Source organism: Myotis myotis, unplaced genomic scaffold (genome assembly GCF_014108235.1).
Source record: "Myotis myotis isolate mMyoMyo1 unplaced genomic scaffold, mMyoMyo1.p scaffold_m19_p_8, whole genome shotgun sequence".
Lineage (NCBI taxonomy): Eukaryota > Metazoa > Chordata > Mammalia > Chiroptera > Vespertilionidae > Myotis > Myotis myotis.
The window spans coordinates 26,964,856-26,990,625 of record NW_023416390.1 but is presented as its reverse complement, the minus strand read 5'-3'; the positions used below and the strand labels follow the sequence as shown (position 1 = coordinate 26,990,625).

Below are 25,770 nucleotides of genomic sequence, written 5' to 3'. Positions count from 1 at the left end.
GTATTTGTATGCATGTGCATAAGTATGACTGAGAAATAAAGCCAAGAGGAGTAACTACTATAATATAATTCATCCCTTTAAGTTACTGAAGTGGATACTTTACAAGGAAATTAATTAGTAAAAGGTATATCAAAGTATAGAAAATTCATAAGCATTTTAATTATTAGTAATGATCGATGACTCATTCTGCTAAGAGAAAACTAAATGAAGAAAGAGATTATAGCTATGGGCATAAGGAGATTTGAGTATTTGACTATTTAAGCCAAATTTAAAAATCAAGCCCATTTAACCTCCACATTGTCTACTATTTTTGAAGACTTTAACTAATATGTAGCACATTTTTGACTCTCAGGAGTCTCCATTTGAATTCACCCTCATTTGTATTTATAATACAAGTACAGATGAATTTCAGTCAACTTATTTTTTTACATAAGGCACCTTCCCTTTCTGACCTCATCCTTTACTTCTGTACAGACTGAATAAAATAAACAGATACATTCATTTAGTTATGCCTTTGCTTGGTTTTCTTTCAATGTTTATTTGGTTACTGAAGATCTTTGATGCTAAATAACAACTCTGATCTGTAAATTCAGAGAAGAAATTTCACCAAAAAGAGCAAAACAAAGAAAAAATGTATAAAAGGCTAGTAAAGATGTCACAAACTATGGGGTCAGGATGCAGGAAGAGCAATATCATGAGATAAAAATAACCTTCTCATACCCAAGATTACTTTTCAGGCTTGTCGCAGGGAGCACTCGGAGCTCATTGTACGAAAGCTCCGGAGAACAATAGTTTTCCTCCCAATGAAGGAATCGATTCAGCGTTGATGTCTGCCACAGATAAGCAAGACTGATTGTTTCTGATGGGTCTCAAGTTGCTTTTTAGTCATACCATTATCGGTTTTCTATATGTGTGTGTATGTCACACACACACGAAAGTGTTTTGATTTACTTAAAGAAACACATCATATATGTTAATTATCAGATACAGCCATTTACCATTTTCAACAATGGCACAATCCATATAGATCTCTCTTATAAAATAAAATGGTGGACTCAGAGCAGAAAGTTTACAGAGAAAATTTATTATCAAGAAGTACCAGCTGGTTTAATAGAGTACCTCCAAGTTCATGTTACACATCGTGATACCTATTACTTATGCAGGCACAGAATAGACAACCAATCAGTATTGGTTGAATGCATGAACATTTTCAACATAAAGGAATTGTTTCCCCTATTATGGCAACCTAAAGCATGTGGGGGTTTTTTCCCCAAATTTCTCCTTTTAATTGAATAAGTATCACACTTTCTACCTCAAAGAACAGCCCTCTCTTACTCCAAAATATTCAAAGTTCTGCTTGAATTCTAAGAAAGAAATAGGTTTATTCCTCTAATTTTTGCATGGAAATATTGGTACTATTCCTTAGAAGCTTTCAAGCACTTTAGGACGCTGTTGTAGCAGAGGGCAGAGTGGCAGCTGTCCCTGAGATCACTCTAGCTGCTCCCAATCCCACCCCTTGAAGCATCTCACTGGGTATTCAGTTGACTTCATGCAACGTTCTTTCCATCCCAGACAAATGTCCTTGCCACGTTCTCCCTAATTCTTGTAGAGGTTACACAAAGAGCACTTGCCTTCAGTGTTCACACAACCTTTCTTTATCACTGAGCAGGAGAAACTCAGAGGCAGTTGGATCTTTTTTATATTGGCCCATGTTTGATAATTACAGAGAAACATGTTATTCCCATTCATTCTATTCACAGTCAGTTCTACATCCCATAAATACTGATCTTTTCAAAACACAGCTTAATGAAACAGCTGACATTTTATCACTTATACTGCTTGATTATAACAATTTTTTAAATCATATTTAAGACCATTTGAAGACAAATCACTTAGTTATGGGACTTTCTTAGTTGACTTTATGGAACAAACTAAAATGTATAAACATAATGTCATTTAATATACTTCCTATAAAGTTTTTAAATATTTTTATATTTGCCCTTTAAAAATATTTAGCTGTACATTACTTGTTTAATTTATGATGGACTATAATTTTTCAGCAATTTTTCATATTTTAGGATTTTTTACAATGGGAGGAAATCCAATACAAATATTGTTTGCAAAAGAAATGGCTTTTTATGACTACTGAATTAAACAAATTAATGAATTTTGTCAAAATACAAATCATAGACATGTTATTAGGTATTCATTAAATTATATTTTGTATTTTGGTATTTTGGAGCCAATAAACATTTTCCATTTTCAAATATTCTTTAGGGCTTGAGAAGCTTGTAGGTCCTAAGCACTGTGTAAGATGTTTTCCCTAGAAAATGGCAGTGGCAGACATGTCAAGATGCTCAATCAAAATCTGTTTTCTTGCCCATTTCAAGGCTACATTTTCCAATGTCTCTTGCAGCTAGGAATGGTCATGTTACTAGTCATGGCTCATGAGTTATGAGTGAATAGAAAGTATGCAATTTGGGGTGATTCATTGAAATAAAGGAACCGGGCTCCCCTTCTCCATACCAGTGGCTAAAAGGCAGATATAACAGGAGGAGCCAGAGCAGAGACAGATCTTAGATCACAAAAGGGAATATGCATGGAGAAAATAGATGAGCAAAATCACAAAACCTCAAAGGGGTCTAGATCTAAAACATGGTGGAGATGACATTATCAGCCCCGACCATTTCTGCTTGGACTGTCACAGAGGGATTAATTGAGGGAAAGAGTCTTTTATCTTACTTTCATCAAGGTTATTTTGTTTTGTTTTTTTGTAATATAAGTTGAACTGGTAGCCTAAGTAGGATATCACGAGATGCAGAGCTGAATCAGAGCTGGCTCTAGCTCTAAAAATAATGGTCTGGTAGAGAAGATATATACATATAGACATAGACATAGATATATAGATATTTTAACATAGGCACCAAAATGGCTTTATGTTAACTTTTTTTCTATTAACCAAATCTGAACAAACATGTATAACACCTACAAATGTGTATGTAGGATCAATGATCAGTCTCTGCAGTGAGACCTTTAAAATTATCATTATTATAAATTCTACAGCCTTACACATTTGCAATTTATACCTTAGCAATGTTGTTTATTATTATCTCACATTTGATTCTATTTTTATAAACATCAGACTCTGATCACTATGGGAACTTTTGGAACTTCCTATGTTTAGTTCCTCAACCTTCCTGTTTTCACAGTAGATACAACATGGTCCTGCTTGTCTTATAAGTGGGCTTCTTAATGCATATGTGCATTTGCAAATGAGTTCCGGGAACATGCTAATGATATTTTGTTCTGGATCATTTCCAAAGGGTTTCAAGCAAACAAGCTCATTTAAGGAGTGGGAGGAGGGAATGTGTGGTGTGTGTATGTGTGTGTGTAGAGAGAGAGAGAGTGGTGGGGGGGAGGGAGAGGAGGAAGGCAATTATTCAATGGCTGTTAATTAAAAACATTTGCACATAAACGTGATTACCTGGGAAATAGCATTGGAGGTTGATTGAATGGCATTTGAAAATGGACTTCCTTCAAGTTCAAAAGCTCTACCACAAATCACAAGATTCATTAATTATCATACATAGGATCTTGGGAGTTGCCTGTTTGTAAAATCTTGAGGCTAAACTAAAGAGACAGAGTCAAGAGTCTACCCTTTGTTGCTATGGTTTGATTCTTCCATGGCAGTAGCATAAGGAAAACATTTAACTATGTGGTTAATCCAAGTGGATTAAACACTACTCTGGTATTTGAAATAAATTTTTAAAAATATGGAGCCATTGTATTTTTCATCACTATTTTTAAGAGAGAATTAATATGCATAACATGGTATAAAATTTTTGTTTTGTTTTGCTTTGCTTTGTTAGCTTTTTTTTCATACTTGTGACCTGTATTTATCTTTGTTTTAGTTGTAGTCAAATAGATAAAACTCTTTTTTACTAGATAACTTTGATACTGTTAAAATAATGGCTAGGCACATACTTAAACTGAAGAAAAGAATCTAAATAATTTGTGAAAATTTCAATCATTTATGTTATAGACATTTATGACTTTTGTCAGTCTTTGGAAAGACACTGAAAAGGAAATTAATAAGATCCAATAAAATGCAAAACATTTGATTTCACAGTCATGGAGATTTCTATAGACAGTATTATTTTGAGACAATCTAAGATGTTACTAAAACTATTGAGAAAATGAGGAAGAGTGGGTGGGAAGGTGGGAGGGAAAGAAGATGAGTGAACAGATCAAAGAAAGCAGAGAATTGCAGGAGTCAGTTTAAGCTGACACATTTCTTTGGCAAAGGCTGCTGACTGTAGGCAAAGTCACATGCCTGGGAAGCTGGTGTGTATCTGCTTAAGAGCCCGGGAAGCTCTTTGCCTCCAGACTAGCATGTGCACCATGTGACACTGGGGTTGCCATGGTAAGTACATAGTGTGAAACTGGGTTGTATTTTTTGTGTGTATGCTGCTCTAGCATAGATGCACCCGAATTCAAATTAATACTATAATAGAATCACTGGAAGAAGCAGCTTTCTGGGCTCTGGTTAAACATTCAGCAGTTACATTAGATTCTGTAAGCAAATGTACTACATCCATTTATTATTTTTTTCAAATATAGAATTTACCTGAAATAGTCAATGGATTATTGGCATACAATTTAAAAATATATTAACCATAATTTCATTGTTTCCTCATTCACCATGTTGAGGCTTATGTTATCAAGAAGTTTTTCGCTACCAGAATATTTTCTTTTTGTTGTTCTTCAAAATGTCACTGGCATTGCAAGAAATTCCAGGTGTGTTGAGACTTTGTGAAAATGTAATTGCATCATTATGGATTGGATATAAAAGCTGCCGCAAGAACTAGATCATGGGTTTGTAACCTTTATGTCTGCAGTATCACTACGTGGAAGGCAAACTTAGCATCTTAATTATTAACTTAAATTCCTGTGGAAGCTGCCTAAGTAACCTGCCAGATCTACTTGACTCAAGTGGAAACAATTGATGGTCAGACTCTTTCTCATCCCCAAATCCCACCCCAAAGCAAGGCATTATTTCTCTCTCCTTATTCTCTTGTTTCCGAATTGCTCTTTGGAGTCAGATACGCCTGAGCTCAGCCATACTCTGCCACTCACTATGTGACATTGGCAAACTTCTTAAAGTCGCTAACACTCCAGTTCTCCATCTGTGAAAGGGGGCCAGTGATGGAATCTACCTCATGGAAATATCATCTGGATTAAATAGACATAGCACATGAAAAATGTATAGTATCTGGTATGAAATAAGCACTAAATCAACGGTCTCTTCTCTTGTGATCTCTGAATGATTTTTTCACATCTTTCTTTCTTACATTACACACATTCTTGAAAACTGGCTATCCTAGAACTTCAAAAAGTTCCTCCAAAGTTCTTTGAAGTTTTATTTTACTTCTGGATCAATAATCCAGCTAGAGATCTCAACAGCAATTACAGTTCTAAAGCTAAACTTTTTAATACTTTCCAGGTTCACATGTTTAAGGAAGGCAGATTACCAGTAAAATTCCCTTTAGAAGAATTGGTCTGGGTGGTGACCATCAGGCCAACGCAACCAATAGATGGACTAACAGGGTTTGGACAACCGTGGCTTGCAGGCCAAATCTGTCCCCGCAGAGGTTTCTGTAAATGAAGTTTATTGGAACATTATCATGCTCCTTGGTTTAGGTATAGCCAGGGTGCTTTCCCACTACAGCAGCAGGGTTAAGTTTTTTGCCACAGAGACTTTATGGTCTGCAGAGCCTTAAGTAATCACTATTTAAAAATGTCTGCTGAACCAGGAGTAAGTTCAGGTAGAGGGAGCAGGTTCTTCAAAAGCAGAGCTGTGAAATAATGTTCAGAAATCCAATTTCAGTCATTTTTCCAAACTCCAGCCTTATACCTATGTTGAGAAGGAATTCAATCTAACAGTGAAGAGAACGGAATAGTCAACTATGATTGGGACAAACAATGAAGATTTAAAACTACAAATGATTATGAATTTCATTCTCTTCTTCACTTCCCAAGGAGGAAGAAGGCTATGTTGCTAAGCCAGCCCAGGGAGCTGCTCTCTTGTGCAGAGTTCAGATGTTGTACGAAAACTGAAGGGAGAAAAATCAACCTCTCTTGCCTCCCCATCAACCGCCACCCAAATCCAGAGAAGTTACCTTGATCTATACAATAAAGTGGTATGTTTTTTCCACAGAGGGGAAAGGAAGGGAAAGCCTGAATTGCCCAGTATAGGGACTATTAGAAGTTTATAGATGGAAAGAGAATCATTGTGTTGGGTTTTCTAAATGAAATGACCCCTTGACTATCCTTTGAGAGACTCCAGCAAAGAGCTGAATCACTTTACAAAAATTCCAAGTTATTAAACTCTCATTTTTTGAATGGGGTTCTATGTCAACTCTGACCATTATTTGGTTCAGTTTTATTTGTATATATGAAAATTATTACAGAAGATACATTAAATATTGGAATGGAGTTATAAAGAGTACTATGACAGCAAATAAGATAGAACAGTCAATAATGTCTGTGAAGACCAGAGAAAGTTTCAGACAGATACCACTTGAGCTGCGTCCTGAAGGAAACATAGGGACTTGTCCAAGGCACAAGGTCACGAATGTTGGGAAGTATATAAGCATGAGCAGATGTTGAACCTATGGGGGAACCACACACCTTCTATGACTCGAGAGTAGTGGCTCATCTAGTAATATGAATATTCCATTTAATCCTCAATATCATCTGGCAAAGTGGGCTTATATAAGGAAACGGAGATACTTTTGAGGATAAATACATTTGATTAAGGATACACAGTTTAATGGAGGGCCATTATTTGCATCTCACCTGGTATTGTACAAAAATGACCCATTTGTTAACAATTCACTAGGTATTAAATAATGAATGGTGATTATCTTGGTAACACTGAAAATTTAGCCCATCTGCATGTTCCTTAACATTCATCCATCTAGTTAGAGTTTTGTGGAGGCAATTATTTGTTGAGAGATCTTTAGTAGTTTTTTTAAACTTCTCATTTCTTTTATGCAAAGATTCCCCATTTTATTACCCAACTTTGCTATGTCCAACAAAACCCTAAACTAAATGAAAGAATTTAGCTCCGTTATACCAGGAAACTAGTTGTGTTTCTCTTTCTAAATTCAACAACAACCTGTTATATGATTTCAGAGAATCCACTTTCCTACTGGCTGAAATTATATATTAATATCAATCTGGGGAAAAGTATAAAATGGGGGTTTGTTGCCAGCCCATTGCCACTTGTTTCATTTCACAATCTCTTTGCTACTTAAATATTGCCCCCAAAATTCTGCTTTCTAACCTATTATCCAAAATGGGTTTAATAAATCATTCACAGTAAGGCAAAACTTACTAATACTAATTGATGTGTCTTTATTTGCCTTCTAAAGAATGAAGCAATATACAAGACAAAAAAAATTTACACATTCAAGATTTATGTTAAATCATTCATTATTTTGTTAAAGCAAATGATATATTTTCAGAGTGAGGGTTTGGCATCCCCCATAATCACATTATATTGCTAACTTATTAATTCATAGATAAGGTCTCATAATATCAATTAGTTATTCAATACATTAAGCAAATATACTAATTGGACAACTATTACTCTAGGACAGCGGTTCTCAACCTGTGGGTCACAACTCCTTTGGGGGTCGAACGACCCTTTCACAGGGGTCGCCTAAGACCATTGGAAAACACATATATAATTACATATTGTTTTTGTTTTTGTGGGTTTTTTTGTTTTTTTTTATTTTTTATTTTTATTTTATTTTATTTTTTTTTTTATTGCTTAAAGTATTACAAAGGGTATTACATATGTGTCCATTTTATCCCCCCGCCCTAGACAGTCCCCTAGCCTCCCCTATCCCCCAATGTCTTATGTCCACTGGTTATGCTTATATGCATGCATACAAGTCCTTTAGTTGATCTCTTACCCCCCTACCTCCTGCCCCCCAACCCTCCCCGGCCTTCCTGTTGCAGTTTGACAATCTGTTTGAGGCAGCTCTGCCTCTGTATCTATTATTGTTCAAAAGTTTATAATGGTCTCTATTATCCATGAATGAGTGAGATCATGTGGTATTTTTCCTTCATTGACTGGCTTATTTCACTTAGCATAATGCTCTCCAGTTCCATCCATGACGTTGCAAATGGTAAGAGTTCCTTCCTTTTTAGAGCAGCATAGTATTCCATCGTGTAGATGTACCACAGTTTTCTAATCCATTCATCTACTGATGGGCACTTAGGCTGTTTCCAGATCTTAGCTATGGTGAATTGTGCTGCTATGAACATGGGGGTGCATATATCCTTTCTGATTGGTGTTTCTGGTTTCTTGGGATATATTCCTAGAAGTGGGATCACAGGGTCAAATGGGAGTTCCATTTTCAGTTTTTTAAGGAAACTCCATACTGTCTTCCATAGTGGCTGCACCAGTCTGCATTCCCACCAGCAGTGCACAAGTGTTCCTTTTTCTCCACATCCTCTCCAGCACTTGTCGTTTGTTGATTTGTTGATGATAGCCAGTCTGACAGGTGTGAGATGGTTAATCACTATGCTTTAATTATGTTCAATTTGTAACAATGAAAATACATCCTGCATATTAGATATTTACATTATGATTCATAACAGTAGCAAAATTATAGTTATGAAGTAGCAAAGAAAATAATTTTATGGTTGGGGGTCACCACAACATGAGGAACTGTATTAAAGGGTCGTGGCATTAGGAAGTTTAAGAACCACTGCTCTAGGAGCTTAGGATAGAGCAGTGAGCAAAGCAAAGCCCCTGGCCTCCTGATGGATATATTTCGCTGAATAGGAGTTAATGCTCACTTAACATTTGCTATGAGTGCTGCGTTAAGCCCTCTATTGGTCTGGGGTCATTGATTTGTTATAACAGCATAAACTGTAGGTACTATTATTATCACCACTGTTTTATCATGAAGAAAATCACAACCCAGAGGGTTTGAATAATTTGTTCATAGTTACAGGGCCAGAAAGAATTAGGAACAAAATTTGTCCTGGAAGGAAGTCTGATGCTGTCCATTAGACTTGCTATCCTCTACTACAGATTCAGATGAAAATACTGAACATGTAGAAAGCAATAAAAGAAGCAGAAAACAAGAGATACGTATACAATAAACTAATTTTCCAAAGGGCATTACCATTTTCTTTTTATTTTAGTTATTATGAATGCATTCCTAACAAACTACCTTTTATTCTTTCTTTATATGAATGTTGCCCATTCTAATAAATTTAAACTTGAGTTCAGACTTCAATATTCCTCTCTTTCACACACACATACATACACACACACACACACACACACACACACGCATGCGCACACACACAATACTAGTAATTATTTCACTTTCTTGCAAACCAGTTATCAAACTGAAAATTAAACATTTATATAACTTATATATTGAACTAGCCCAATTTCATTCATGCTTTAATCCTCACCTGAGGATATCTTTCCATTGATTTTTTCAGAGAGAGTGGAAGAGAATGGGAAAGACAGAGAGAAACATGGATGTGAGAGAAACACATTGATTGGTTGCCTACTACATGCACCCCGACCAGGACATGGGCTGGGGAGGAGCCTGCAACCAAGGTGCATGCCCTTGACTGGAAGTGAACCTGGGTCCTTTGGTCTGTAGGCCAATACTCTATCCACTGAGCTAAACTGGCTAGGCCCCCATTTCATTCTTTCAAATAAAAATATTTGCTACAAAATTATCTTCATTGAAGTGTCTGCTGAGATCTATTATAATATAACTTTTACTGGTGGTATAAAATCTAAAAATAAAACAAATGTTAAAACCACACCTTTGTTTCTGCTTGGATTATTCTTTACACAACAGGTAGTTTCTAACCTGCCATAGGGCAGAAGATGTCAATTCTTAAATGTATTAGATCTACCTCTGTTAAAAAGTCCATTTTCAAACATAAACTCAACAATAGAAAGCCCTCTTTAATTTTCTCCTTAACATTAAGTTTCCCGTTCCAAGTATGTGTCAAGAATTTAATTGCAGCACGAAATTAACCAGTTATAAAATACTGTACTTGTGCCCTTGCCTTCTAAAGTAGAATGCACTAAATAATTTGCTTAATGGCTTCTAACATGACACCTCAATTTAATAACCAAAGTGCCCTGACTTGTTGGATAAATTCCTGGTGAGAAATGCTCTGTGTGTAATTTATCAATGGGTCACACACACACACACACACACACACACACACTCACATACAAGAAAGGCAGTTGACTATCCCTCTTTGTATGAATGGCTGTGCTCCCTTATCCTGTCGCTTTGTTAGAGCCAGTTCTCATTGACTCCATAGTGGAGAAGACAGGGACATCCCATAGACATGAATTTGCCAGGCTCCTACTTTGGCTCACTTTGTAAAACTGCATGGGTTCTTTTGTGATTACTCCTAACAAGCATTTGCCAACTAACTTATTAATCCAGGAACAGGATAAAAAGTGAACAAAGTCTGGTATTTTAGTGACCTGGCTAAATTTTTTTCTATCTCTACTCTCCCTTTCCACTTTTCTCCTTACTTTATATCTAATTTATTTCCATGTAATGCTTTGGTTTTAGGTGGACTATGTCCTCACCAAAATTAAATATCTGCCATAGAAATACTATAAGTGCATTAGTAGTCAATGTACTTACTTATATTTACCAGTCTACAGTACAGAAGTCAAGCTTAAGGACTTTAGAATTCCCTCAAATTATAGTTTCTCCTTTTTCAGTCTTATTTTATATTTATTCTATGACTCCAACAAAATAATGGTAAAGCAGAATTCAGGAGCTCTAGATCTTCTAGATCTCAAAAGCCTTTAAAAGCTTTTTTACACTTTTATGTTACTTTATAAGCTATAGACAATGGAAGATTTTTCCTACAGTATATTTAAGGGTGGGATGCATTTTTTTAAATGGCTATATGCTTCATTCAAAGATGATAATCAGGATTTGAATAATACAAATTGAGGCTGAAGAATTTTTACAAAAAGTGTGCAAATGTGATGTTTGATTAAAATGAAGTACAAATATCTGAGAAAAAATACATTGATGAGAATTTTAATTCATAGCCCCACTATCAGTTCTATTACAAAAATAATATTTCCTATATTCATTTTTCCCCCAATCTGTCTTAACAGCTTTGAAAGGATTAAGGGAAATTCCCCTTGTCTCCAAAGTTCAGGCATAAATGTAAACAACAATTAAACAAAATGTTGACTTGAAGATATATCAAGTCTTATCTGAAATGCATGACATGGCATTTCATCAAGTATCTTAGAAACTATATTGTCTCCAGTGTTCATCTGAGACAATTGTATAAGAAGACCATTCATTTCCGTCATTGGTATTATCTTCATGATTCATGTCATAAAAGGATGAGGTTTTTAGTAACTAAACTGACTGCTCATGGAATTAAAAGTAGGAGGGCTTCCATTACACACAAGAACTTGTTTGCCAGAATACGTTGCATGCATGTCAGAAACTAACAAGAGCTCCTACTTGGCACATGGAGGTAGTTTCACAACATCAGATTGATTGTCTGAGCTTGTTCATTAAAACAAGGTTTTATCTGTGTGACTGAGGTAATATAACATGCTTACATTATTAAAGCACTTCTTTGAAAAATAAACAGGCATATATTTGTCTAGGAGAAGATCAGGCCATGATACACAGGATCTGTCCATTCACCAGAAGTTCACTAAGGCCATTTCATTCTGTTCCCAGGTTATTGTTCCTGCAATAGTTCATACATGTCATCCAGCCTGAACTGAGCTCTCATTCAACTCCAGGTGACAGAGGTCAATCTGTTTCCATGTTAACTAAGTCACAGTCTGTCTCTCACCAAGATTGCCAATTGTGCTAAATTAAAGATAGAGGTTATAGCTGAAGGCAACTTACACAGGGGACTGACTGTGTTGACACCTTTAAGCTGGCTTCTTTTTAGAATTCTAAGTCACATTGAAATGGAAAGGCTTGGGCAGATAGGGTCACTGCATTAATGATAAATCCACAAGCAACACGGCTTCCTAAAACCCAATACCATCCTAATCTGTATTCCTCCACTTCAATGCAATCATAGAACAACAGCACAGGCTTAGTGTCTCCACCTCTTTTCAAATGCTCCCTTACGTGCATGTCATCTCCTTGAAGATTTTTAATCTTGTAAGAAGTGATAGAAAACTTCCCATTCCACCGCAGGTTCAAAAGCAGCTGCTTTTATGTTAAGGTCGTATGTGAAACCAATGGACTTCTTTAGAAAAATCACATGGTGTCAACTCAAACCCTTGAATTTCACAAAGGCATATTATATTGCAACTTTAAAAAGTATCTCTTTATAATAATGAACGCTTCTGACAGTAACCCTGGGGAAGAAAATTAGTCATGGTATCTGTCACAAAATAGAATTGTTCATGGGTAGAAACCAAACTAAGATACTGTAATTTAAATATTCACGGAAGTATTTAGTTACTCTGTTTCCCCCTCCCCTTTATATTCCTTGCCCTGTGACTATTTTCCCATGACTGGTATCTCCACACCACAGTAATGCTCTCATCTGACATTGCAAGCTCTGTATTGATTACACTTTTCTGGCTGTATTTTTAGCTTACACTTTGGAGTATCATAGCTGAATTACACGATATTTTTGGTAGATTGGTTCACAATGTCCTTGTCTATTGCTTACCTCTCCAATTATCAATCATTTTTGTTTTGTTTTGTTTTGTTTTGTTTTGTTTTGTTTTGTTTTGTTTTGCTGTGATGGTGTTCATTCAGACAGACATCATTCCTCCTCTTTACCTGTGAAAAAATTCCTTCTGAGTCAAGGGACATTCAGCATGGCACATATTATTAGTATTGTGATTTGAGTGGCAGCAGACCAACACTTAGGGAACAATTTATCTACTGGAATTGGACTACACATCACTAATGCACATGGCAGATTGATGGGGCAGCTTTAGTGGATGTATTCTTTATTAATGAGATTCAGTATGATTTGCTAAAAAGGCTTTTACTGGGTAGTCCTTTTCTGTCCCTCTCCCCCATCTCTTTTATCCCATATAATCTGTTGAACCATGTACCATGTTTTGAAAATGTGTTTCTCTGTTTTTATTTTAAATACCTAGGCTTTTTGAATAATTGAGCACAAGATAAATAGAGCGTATGTGTGTGTGCGTGCACACACCCACACACATACACACACACCAGATTGGAATTGAAGAGTATCACAGAAGATAGGAAATAAGGAAATGAATTAGAATCTGATGTTATTAAGAAGAAGTAAAAGTAAAATTATATGGAAAAGAAGAAAAAATCTAAGAATAAAATTTGCTATTTGAAATAATTTCTAGAGATGAACGACTGTGTCTATCGTTTTTTAGGGTTATTTATTTATTTATTTATTATTTTATTATTTTTTTATTGTTTAAAGTGTTACAAATAGTAGTACATATGTCTCCTTTTTTCCAATTGACCTTCCCCCAGCCTCCCCGCCTCCCCCCTCCCCCCCCTTCCCCGGCACATGCCCTCTATCTTAACAGGTAGTCTAAAGCACAATGATTTTTTTTTTCTAAATGGGATATCTTATTTGTATTGATCTGCTGAGAGTTTGGAGTTGCTGAGGTCTGGGGGCTTCAAACAGGGCTCAGTAAAAAATCCAGAGAAAATCACAACCTACTCATCTTTTAACCCTTTGTTTAATTACCCAGAGGCCAATACGCAAAAGAGAATGGTTTACATTAATTACAATGAGTTTTTTCTAAAACACTTTAAAAGTAACATAAGGGTAAATTATTTCAGAATCTAGTCTCACCCTGATCAAACACTCACTACTCTATAATTTCATACCTGGTGAGGGAGAAGGATCAAAAAGGAAACATCCCCCTTCTCCTGGGAGAAGAATCCATATGTACTCTGATCACTATAAAGACATTTCCTCATTATCTTGTGTTTCTTTTTCATTTCTCTATTACTGCTATTTTTTTGGTAAAAAATATCACATCTCCCTCAAATTAAAGAAAATATTAGCCTCTGAAAGAATATTTATTTAAAATGATCTATGCAATGACTTACTTGGCAAGTGATTTCCAGTCCTGTTTTGTCATTTATCTTCTAAACACATACTATTTCTATGGTATATTATAAAAGGCATTCATGCAATTTTTAAAGTGTATGTGACAATCAAACATCAAGCATCCTAGGAGATTAAGGATCACTCTAGGAAAGTTCTTAAAGGCTCAAGTTTCTCCATGCACTTTGGTTCCCTTTGAAAGAAGAGCTGGATAGAGAGTTGCAATGACCACATTGAGCAGTATGTAAGAAAGAAGCACACTTTCCCATACAAAGTGTTAGAGGTTATTGTGGGCCCAGCCTTTCCCAGTATCCTCAAACCAATACAAAGCTGAAACTTAAATAGCATTTACACCACGGAGTGGAAAACAAGAAGAAAAGTCAAGCCACACAGCATATTTCTTTAAAAAATCATTTTAGACTGTTATCTCGTGTGTGTGTGTGTGTGTGTGTGTGTGTGTGTGTGTGTGTGTGTGTGGTGGTAGTAGATTTGATTCATTATTTCTTTCTCTGTTTACTTTTAGCTTAAATGTCATGGCATGTTCACAGAAAGTATGCATTTCCATGAAAAGAATAAAAATTTAGCAGCTCCTATGCCAAGAGGGAGACCTTGCAGGATAGTTCCATGAACATATCTGGAAATGGATTAATGAATTGCATTTGTAATATGACATGCTGTGCCAGCCTGTTTCCTTTTCCCTCGGGACACCCAATGACAGTGCACTAAGTGAGGTGATGCAATCCGATTGGACAAATGTTGTAAAACTTGCTATGCACAAGAGACAGCTTCTCTGCTCTTGGAAGCCAGTTTAATAATTAAGAGTAAAATGACCAATTACTGCATTTTTTCATCTGTTCATATGCCAAAATTCTCTCAGGCCTTGTATAATTTTAACTGTTTTAGCAGACAAAAGCAAAAATATGTGTACATGGAGAAAATGACAGAATGATAAAATAAGAAATACACCGTTGAGGACTGAATACACACGTTATTTCCAAATGTTTAAAGCAAATAATCCCATTTCTTTCCTTGTGTTGGTTTCTATCCAAAATGAAGGTAAAATATTTTTGGACATGGTGCCCTATGTCATTATTAATATAAACACACTGTGTGATGAAGATAAAGGTAATAAATAAAGCCAATGGCAGTAAAAGCAATACTAGTAATAATAATAACAGCTACTGATTCTAACAAGCTATACTTGTTGGCTAGTCCACTAGTTGATCCACCTGTGTTGCACCATTTTTTTCTCTTAATGCAAAAAAAAAATGCATATTATTTCTAATTGAAAAATGATTAAACTTAACTTTAAAAATTAAGGCACATTTTATGGGTCTCACTGAAGCTAGGAGGTAAAAGAAACTGATCCCACCTTTTGCCCGGACACCAGGATTCTCTCACTACTCAGTTACACTCCCCTGTACCCCCACAAATACTGTTCTTCCCAATTTCCACTTTATTATTGGGCAATAATCTACAGGGTTTTGGAATACTCAAGTACAGAAATGATGTCCAATATGTATTCATTAGAAAATGATATCTCCATCATTGCAAAAAGACCATAAGTGAATATTATCAATGCTAATAGTTACATCTACCCATTGTCAGAACATTTTTTTTAAATGTCAAGTGTTTTGTGGGCCTACCTCTGCCTTTTACCATGATTCTCAGATTCCAGGACTAAGACTGTTATCTTTGCCCTACACTGGAAAGTGTCTACGAGTGCGGATCGTGTCGCCTCTTCGAATTAAGATCACTGACTCTACTAGCTGGGCACAGAGGCAGAGACCTCCAGGCACTTGTTCATTCGCTGTGATTATCTACATGCTTGCCCCACTCTGGATAAATATTTATTTAAAAATATTTCTCCAATCTTAAAATGTGTGCATAACCTTTAGGGTCTTAAAAAGTGTTTCACATTTCTATGAAACTATTCAACCTTATACCTACAAATTATCAAATACAAAACATGAAATTCTTACAAATCACAGAGCATTGGAAGCCTAAGAGACATCTCAGACTCTAAAATGTGCAAAACCTTTGTCACCAAAGCCCTCCTTCTGCCGTCTTTCCCATCTGTTACTGGAATGCCATGCTTTTATCTTGCTCTCACACCTCACATCCAATCCTTCACCAAATGCTGTCATCTCTACCTGTAAAATGTCTCTCCAATTCCACCACACACTTCCCCACCCAGTGCTGCTGCTTTGGTCCCTGCCACCGTCTTCCCTCCGAACCATTGTTCTCATAACCTCACAACCGAAGTCCCTTGCCCTTGATGCTCCACACAGCAACTAGAATGATCTGCCTTCTACTTACAGAAGTCACATTATAGCATTCTTCCTCTCCAAACTGAGTGACTTCTCATCTCAGTTGAGTGACAGCCAGTGACTGCCATGACCTGACAAGATCTGACCCCATTTGTTCTGACCTGATCTTCTAACCCTCTCTGCTCATTTTCTACCTCCAGCCACATGACCTTGCATTTCCTCCAACATTCCAGGAATACTCCCACCTAGGACCTCTTCCCTGGACATTCCTCTTCCTGGACATTTGTCATCTGGACATCTGCATGGTTCTTTCCTTGCATACTTCAGGTCTTTACTCAAATATCACATCCTCACTGAGCCTATTCTTCACCAAACCTATCAAAAGTTAAACTCTCTCCCCACCCCTGACTCCCATTCCCTAGTTTAGTTTTTTTCATAAAAACTCATCACATTTTAACCTATGATATACTTTACTTGTTTGTTTATTGTCTGTCTCCCTAACCCCACCCTCGCCAGTTGTAAATCCTCCAAAGGCAAGCAAACATTATTTACTCTTTTGTTCATTGCTTTATCCTAAGCACCTACAATGCCTGATGTATAATAAATTGTGAAAAAATGCATAACTTTGTATGGAAACAAAAGAGCTATACAACACCTATAAACCTCAGGCTAATAGAAAATTAAGAAGTCTCCTTGGTAATGCTTATCTTCATTGTTGAACCACTTAATTTCTTATTCAAAAGTCAGGATATGCTGAGTGATACACTTAGCCTCCAATCAAAGACTAAAATGCAATTTACTAATTAAAGTAATGGATTTTAAATGCTGGTCTTTTTCTTTTTAAAGCATTTTCCTTGTACAGTTTATCAAAAGTGCTTTTGATAAATAGAGTTATTTTCCCCCTGCTTCCTGGAAGGCTGGTTATATTCATATTCTAGCATGGACATGAATATTCTGTCATGCATTTCCAAATATGAATGTTTTTAAGAGTAACTTTCAACCAGAGACATGTGTTTTGAGCAGAGATTCATTTGGGGAGGGAGCTTGATTTTCCTTTTATCCACTCATGATTAAAATTAATTTCAAGGTGACCCATAAATTTAGGATGACGATGTTTTCTCCAGGCTACCTCAAAGTTGGACAGAGACCTTGGAGCTATTTCATTAGCATGCTCAGTCTACTCCAGCAGCTTCATTTGTTACATTAGACGTGTTCTCTGAGCCATACTGCATTTTTAGTAGTTTTTTTAAAAAAATCCCCTGACTCATCGTCTTGCTCCATAATAATTCCTTCCCCTTATCTGGGTTTTTTAACATCTTACAAAGGCCATGTTTAAATATTGAAAATATCTTCTCATAGCCTGCAGAGTATAAGAAACAGCCCTAGATGGAAAACTATAGCTCCATTGATTTATAACCATCTCTAAATATTTAACACTACATCTAAAAGAAACATTACCTTAAATTTTCCAATGGGCTTCTTTTCAATCATTCACGTTGTCAGATGTTCGGATGTTTAGAATTTCCATTCTTTGCTGCGATTTCTTCAGCATAAAAAGAGCTTAATTCTGATGCTGACTGACAGCCCATATGGGGTTATGTTCTGAAAAGCCCCTCCTCTTGCCAACATCTGTCTATTTCAGCTACGGAACAGACACGGAGCTTCTTAAAATGAAAAGGTCAATGCTAGGTCTGGGATGTAATTAAAGTGGAAACATGCAAAAGTGTAAACAGCTCTCAGAAAAGCTCCATGAAAAGAAGCAGGAGCCTTACCTTAACCTGAGCCATTAAAGGTCCCTCCACAGGTGGCCTCTACTCTGTCCTGGCAGGTGACTGGATGAAAAGCCTAAAATCACCCCTATTCTAAATATAGACTCAATGGGAATTGTTAATGGATGAATGCTAGTTTGTATTAAATATCTTAGCACTGAAGTGACCCTTACTGAAAACAACAGGCCAGGGACAGGCTTCGTTTTGATTTACAAGGTGAAATGGCACAACAACCAAAATGGACAAATGTCGTGTCCTTAGGCTTAGTGGAGAAAGTTAATATTTATGAGCATAAGTGGTGTCCTTAGATATATGCTCATTAATATTAACTTTCCCCACCAGCACTGGAAAAAATAGAACACTTTTAATAAATCAATTCATTTAGGATCAGCCTGCTACATTTGGCTTCTGGCTTAATAAAGAGCAGTTAGTGAGGGATGGACAAGATGAGTTATTGAATTCTCTCTTCTAATCATATGGTTCTATGATTAAAAATCTCCCCATGCATTTGCTATTGCAACCAATATTACTGCAATACCTCAATATCTTGTTTAGTTTGGGGGAAAAAAGAAAATTCAGATGCACAATTTTCACATGAAAACAAGCGAAGCAGCTTGTGGTCCTCTGAAATGACTAATAGAAAAGTGATTGGAATTAATCACAAACACAAGAGGAAGCTGAAATTAGAGAGGTTTGTTAAAATACTGTCTGCTGCTTAATCTCGCCCACTTATCAGCACATTAACCTTGTTTTCTCTGCCTAAGCACTGAGTCCTACAGCAAAATTAGGTCAGAAATTCACATCAGATCAGATCAGCTGATTCATTCCAGCAAGATCCTGACATGCAGCAGATTTGAGTTTAGTTCTACATACAAGTATGGTTGAAGGCTTTTAGGGTTTGTTTTCTGTGCTCTAAGCATAGGAACTATAGCTAAATGTATGATATTTCTAAAAGTTGACGAAGTTGTGTTTCTGAATGCTGGTTCATCTAACTGTCTTCACTTAACTTGAGTAATGGTGCTTTACTATTTCTTTTGATATACAAATAGGGTGTTTAATTTTTCTGCATGCCTCCAATTAACGCAAACCCAATGATATTATCTATTTGTGACCAAAGTAGCTATTCATGCTGCACTGAATGGATACATCTAAAATGCACTTGAATAAGTTTTTCCCCTCATAAATTCTCTGTAACAATGAGTATGATTCTAGAAGCCATCACTATCTAAAGAGGATTTATACCACTGTTAACCTCTTTCACCCGAGCTCTTTGTAACTGTGTTTTGAGTAATCACTTAAAATATTAACCAATTCAAACCTTGGTATCATAAAAATTGACTTTTTAGGTAGCAATGTTTTAATAAAGGATAAGTAAACACTTTATTTTTATGTTTACTTCTTTTCCTCTATGGTCTGACCAATGGACTCTAGTCATCCTTTGTTTCTCTTTGAATAAAGGAAATACTGAAACCTTCTAATATAAATAGCTTCAAAGTATCCATACTAATATACAAGTGCATGTATATTTAAAGGAGCTGTACATAATCTAATTCCATTTCTGACTGTCACTTTTAAAGAGGAAATATAACCTCATATAGATCCCTTGAGGGTATCCACAGGGAATAGAGACATTCCTAATCAGCCTAAGTAGTCCTTTGTGTCAGAACCACTTTGCTAAAGTCAAGAGCTGTCTTCCAGACTTGCAATGTTTGAGAGAATTTCACTAATGTAGCATTTGTTTCACTAGAAAAATTAAATGCACCACATCCCTATATTAGAAAACATACTCAGAAAGACATGTACTGGGAACAAATTTTATAGCTATTTTTTAAGAATATTTTTTGTATTTTTATTGTCTTTTTATCTTTAATATATTTTTATTTTATTTTCATAAAGGAAGGAAGAGGAAAGGAGAAATAGAAACATCAATGATGAGAGAGAATCATTGATCGGCTGCCTCTTGCACACCCCCTACTGTGGATCCAGCCTGTAACCCAGGCATGTGCCCTGACCAGGAATCAAACCATGACCTGGTTCATAGGTCGATGATCAAACACTGAACCATACTGACTGGGCTCCGTATTTTTAAAATTTTATTGAATTTATTGGGGTTGACATTGGTTAATAAAGTTAGGAAAATTTTGTCTAACTCCCTCCACCCCTTTCCCTTTGCTAACCACCGTATAGTTTTTAAGATACAGTGGGGTCTTGACTTACGAGCGTCCCGACTAATGAGTTTTTCGAGATACAAGCCGTCTCTCAGCCAATTTTTTGCTTTGAGTTGCGAGCTAAAATTCGGGTTACGAGCCAGCTTCAGATACCCCACTGCTAGTTGGCTCAGAGAACGTCACAGTGAACGCCACAACATCAGCCCAGCATCACGTGTCATTGTAATGGTGAAAATTGACTTGACATACGAGCAATTTGAGTTACGAGCTCTGTCACGGAACGAATTAAACTCGTAAGTCAAGGCCCCACTGTACTATGGCACATGGTAAAATGAAACAGTGAAGAGACTAGTTTCAGAATCCAGAAAGAAAAACTTACTTTAAAGGAAACCTCAAACTTAAACATGTTTTGGTATACCAGATGGTCTTTTGATTGCCCATCCTCCTCAGTGAGCATCTTTATTTGATAATGTAAACAAGGCGTTACCTGTAAATAGTGAACCTCCTCACAGGGGCACACAGATATTGCCTTACAGGTTGTTTGTGGCCAGACTCTGTACTCGTTGGCCAGTTGCTTCCTTTTTAATGGCTGGTGCTTGTGCTGAGTTAATGGTTCAATATACCCATCTTCCCTTTTTCTTAAACATCCCTTTTCACCCAGACACATCCAACAAACCAGGGTTTTATAACCCATCTAAAAGGAGCTCACTTGTTGGAAGCTGTATGTTATGTGCATTTGTTTTCGTATAGGCTTTTAATAAAAAGTAATCTCATTTAACAGTGCCTGCACAAAACCATTAGGATTTAAAATAGCAGAAATGATGAGCTATTGAAACAAGTTTTTATTCTCCATTAACTTTTCTCTTTTAAGCCTTTCTCTCTCTTTCTCTCCAGTTTTTATTTGGAGTTGTTAAGGAAAATACTAACAGTGTCTTCTTATTTATTTAGAATTTTTCACCCACAAGTCTTTTTGGTAAAATCTCATTTGAGAAGTGAAAGTGAAGAAACAAGAAGGTTCATATTGACATGTGGCTCAAATTAGTTCAGAAATAAGGAATTGGGTTTAGAAAGCCTAAGTGACTTAGAACACTGAGGATATTCTTTTTTAAAATATATACTTTTCATTGATTTCAGAGAGGAAGGTAGAGGGAGAGAGAGATAGAAACATCAATGATGAGAGAGAATCATTGATTGGCTGCCTCCTGCATGCATGCCACTGGGGATCCAGCCAGAAACCCGGGCATGTGCCCTTGACTGGAATCAAACTTGGGACCCTTTAGTCCACAGGCTGACACTCTATCCACTGAGCCAAACCAGCTATGGCAGGATATTCTTTTTCTAAGAGCTCAGTGTTCTAAGCTTCTCAGATTCAGCACAAAAGGCATTTCAGCACATATGTGATCCAGAAGGTCAATCATACGAAATCCTATTTCCATTTTTTAAGCAATCCTTGGCAGTCTGCACATTTCTGAAATTGCAACTGGCATATTTCACAGAGAATTATCATCAATGCCTTTTCAAGGTCAAACATGCCCATCCTTACATTTCCAGCATTTGTATCCTATATATTAAATCATACTATATACTAAAGAAGGCATTTGCAGACATGATAAAGAATTTTAATTGATTAGACTGTGTTCATTAATGTCACATTGAATTTCCTCTACAACTTGACATAAATTGCATGTTAAAAATATTAAAATACCTGTGGAATTTAGATGAGGATATCTGCTTCTGTTGTCATCCCTGAAACCCTAAAATGCCTGTGTGACTAGAATCTTGTTATGGGGTTTTAAAAAATATTAAAAATAAATTTCTTATTGGGAATGTTGAAGCAATTCTAAAAATATACTGTGAAGATTTCTATATAATAGACGATTATTATATATTTTAACATATTATTTTATGCCAGAACCTCAGAATACTGGCCACCATATGAACAAAATTAAATTGAATTTGGACATTGCAATGGCTACTGAGATGGGACAACTTGAGTACACACCGCCAGGCCTGTTATAAAACATGCACTTTAGTCTTCTCCTCCTGTCCAATCACCAAACATTTGGCTCCTTTGACATTTTTCTCTGCAAACCCACCCCCAACCATTCCAGAGGCTGCTATGTCCTCATGCTGTACATGGGTTCTGCTTTTAAAAATGAAAGACATTTAAAAAGTTTCCACAATTTAAGAGGCTTTCCTAGTATTTTTTTTTCCCTTCCAAAGATATTTGCACTTTAAATTAGGCTTCCAGAAAAATATTTGAGGGAGATTATAGGAAACCATGGGAAGAGGTATTGATAGCAAAACACTACAGCATCCTTCAATTCCAGGCACATATAACAAGTATGAGTACAATAATAAAATGGTGTTTGGTATATGATGAGCCAGGTGTGGGGCCTTTCTATGCAGGGTTACTCATTCATGTACTCATCAGTCATCCACATATTGTGACATCCCTTCTCCCACAATGGCCAAATAGCCTATGCTCCTATCTGAGATACTATAGATCCCATCTTTTCCCAGCTACTCAGAGACATAATTACAATAATTTTCCTTTTCTCTCATAAATATTTAGTGTTTCCCTTTCTATTGCCATGCTAGTATTTTAAATAAGGTGTTTTTCTTCTCTTGTTAAAGAAAAAACACTGGAAAAATTAGCTTTCACCATAAACCCCACTTCCTTCTTCAACTACCCTTCATGTTTTTTAAATATTTTTGAACTCAGACTTCAAGGTAGTTCTTCATATTTTGTTTCAATTCCTTTCTTCACACTTTTTCATGAACACAATCCCAGTATGATTTTCCCCCCAGCCCTCCAAAGAAATTGCTCCAGTCAACAACACCAATGTGGTAAAAGGCAGTGATCAATTATCAGGCTTCAACGTATTTAGTCTATCTGTTACATCACACACACACTCTCTCTTCTTTAATCACTTTTGTCATTTTACTCAGAAATGTCACTCCTTTGTGGTTCTTCTCCTCTCCACTGGCTGTTCTTACTGGATTCTTCTACTGTTCCTTTCAAGTAAGCAGTCAAGTGACCCAAGGAACAATTCTTATTGTCCTTATCCTTATCTAATTTTTGGTCCTAGGTATTCTCTACTAGGCTCATGCTTGTTAGCTCTTTAGCATATGATGCTTATACACCAGCTTTGATCTCCATCTTGAATCCTGGATCCAACTGCCTATTCAGAATTCTCCACTTGGATATATAAAAAGGCTTACAAAATTGGCTTGCCAGAGCTGAGCTCCTATTTCCCCACCATTTAATCCAAACTTACTTCTCTTCTAGTTCTGATTATTTCATTAAGTGGAAACATCATTCTTCTAATTGTTCAGGGGGGAAAAACACAACGCAGCAAAGTCAAAAACAAACAAACTTGAGAATATCTTTAATTTCTTTCTCTTCCTGAATACCTACATCTCATCAATTAGAAAATTCTGATGATGCCCACAATTTGATCATTTTATGTCACCTAGTCCAAACCATCATCATTTCTCACCCAAATTATTGCAAAGGCGTTCTCTTTGGATTTCTTGCATTCACCTATGCCCCACCCATCTATTCAATGCAAAGAAAACAATAATCCTTGTGAAATATTCAGTTAGGTCATGTTACACCTCTGCTAAAAACTTCTATGAATGTTTTTTTCCTTCAAAATAAAACATAAGAGTTTATAAGGCCACATTAGCTGGTGGCCCACTACCAGTCTGAACTTACATCCTTCCAATATTTGCCTTGGTCCATATATTTCACCTTGTTCCTTTCATGGAATATATTGAACTCTGCTTAGAATTCTCTTCCAACAGGTAGTTATAAGGCTCGCATCTCTGACAGTACACTTCTCATAAACGTTATTTGTAATTAAATAATCGAAGTGGTGTGTCCTTACATGGTTTCTTTATAAGCATGAACAGTTCCTTAAAATAATATTTTATTTTCCTAAATATCACAATGTTCACAGAGAGTAAGCAAAAGCATTAATGTTAAATTTGATTTTTAAAAAACCCATTAACTATCAAAATAGCTTCACTATTATGATTCACTTATTCAGCTAATAGATATGGATTAATTATCTAAATTCTGCATCTATGCACTTAGTAAGTGGTTCTCCATTGAAGAAATAGGACTCCATCAAACACATGTCTCTACCTCTACCCCTTAAAACACACACACACACACACACACACACACACACACACACACACACAGTAATATTCTTTTGAAAAATGAAAAGATGTCTATATTTCTTTTGGTCTCAGTGCCCTAGGAAACTTAGCCTCACTTTGAAAGCTGCAATCTAGTGCTCCCTGACTTGTAGCTGGTAGGTTTTGCAGCACAAAAGTCATTTCATTTGAACAAACCTTGGATACTTGGTAGCAGGTGAGAGCTATAATAATCATAAAATTCTGTACAGAGTGCACACACTGAGTGTTTTACTGGTCTTCAGAGGCTCACATAATTCTAAACAATGATGAGTCTTTTTATCTTCTAGAGATAAGATGAACTCTATCATAAGGTAAGAACTATAAACAGAACCTTTTAAAGGTGGGAATTGTCATCAAGCATCAGCTATTGAAGTGTTGTGAGTTCTCTTTGGCTTTAATCAAGAGACTGGTCAGTATGAACTTTTATTTAGAAGACACTGGATTATTTCCCCATCCCATCTGCATATCCACAAGCACAACACTCAAATTAATAACTTTTGGTAACTCATGAGGGTCCTGTCAGTAGGATGGATTATGCTTTTGTCATAGCTGAGGAGCCATTTTCACTTTGTCTCATAGAGTCTACCTTTGATAGTCCCTTTCTCAACCAGGTGATGACAACACAGCCTTTGCACAACTCACAAATTTTCTTGCGTGTACAAAACTCAGAACACTTATATTTATACTTACCGTTTTATTGCTTCTTCTTGTCTTCGTCGTTTTTCATTCTTTTCCTTCAAGTAGGCCAGGTTTGTTTCATTCCTCAAGCGGTCATTCTCTCGAGCGATGTCCGATGCATTCTGAATAACCAAGCCATCATAGGCCTTCATGCCCATATCCTCAATATACTGGAGAAATGCGTCCAAAGGGTCTTCCTCGGGATTAGAACTCATCATCTTGGAAGATCTCATGTAAAAAGGAACACTCCCTGCAGCATGAGAAGACATGGGGACACAAGGTTCTGTTTATTGTCTTTAATATCATGTCAGCCCCCAAACGCCAATGATTCTGGTAGAATCAATTTGGAGATAATGATTCATTAGAAATTATAAACCATCAGAATATTTGATTATAAATATGAAATGAATGTTGCCTGAGTAGCAAACAGTTCCTCAAAGTAACCAACTTAGCAGGAAAAACAACAAAGGTTTTGCACTGAAAGGTAACATAAGGCTGCAAATATAGTGAAGTACCTGAAGATAGACAATTGAAGATAAACAA

At 36.3% G+C, this 25,770-nt stretch overlaps 1 protein-coding gene across 1 annotated transcript in view; it reads right to left on the bottom strand.

Moving 5' to 3' along the window:
- The window catches only part of NYAP2 (neuronal tyrosine-phosphorylated phosphoinositide-3-kinase adaptor 2), a 159,417-nt gene extending 133,957 nt beyond the window's left edge, over nt 1-25,460 (bottom strand). Inside the window, 1 exon segment of the mRNA XM_036319597.1 lies at nt 25,240-25,460. Within this exon segment, the coding sequence (XP_036175490.1) occupies nt 25,240-25,460 (221 nt within the window).
- Nucleotides 25,461-25,770: the final 310 nt, after the last annotated feature.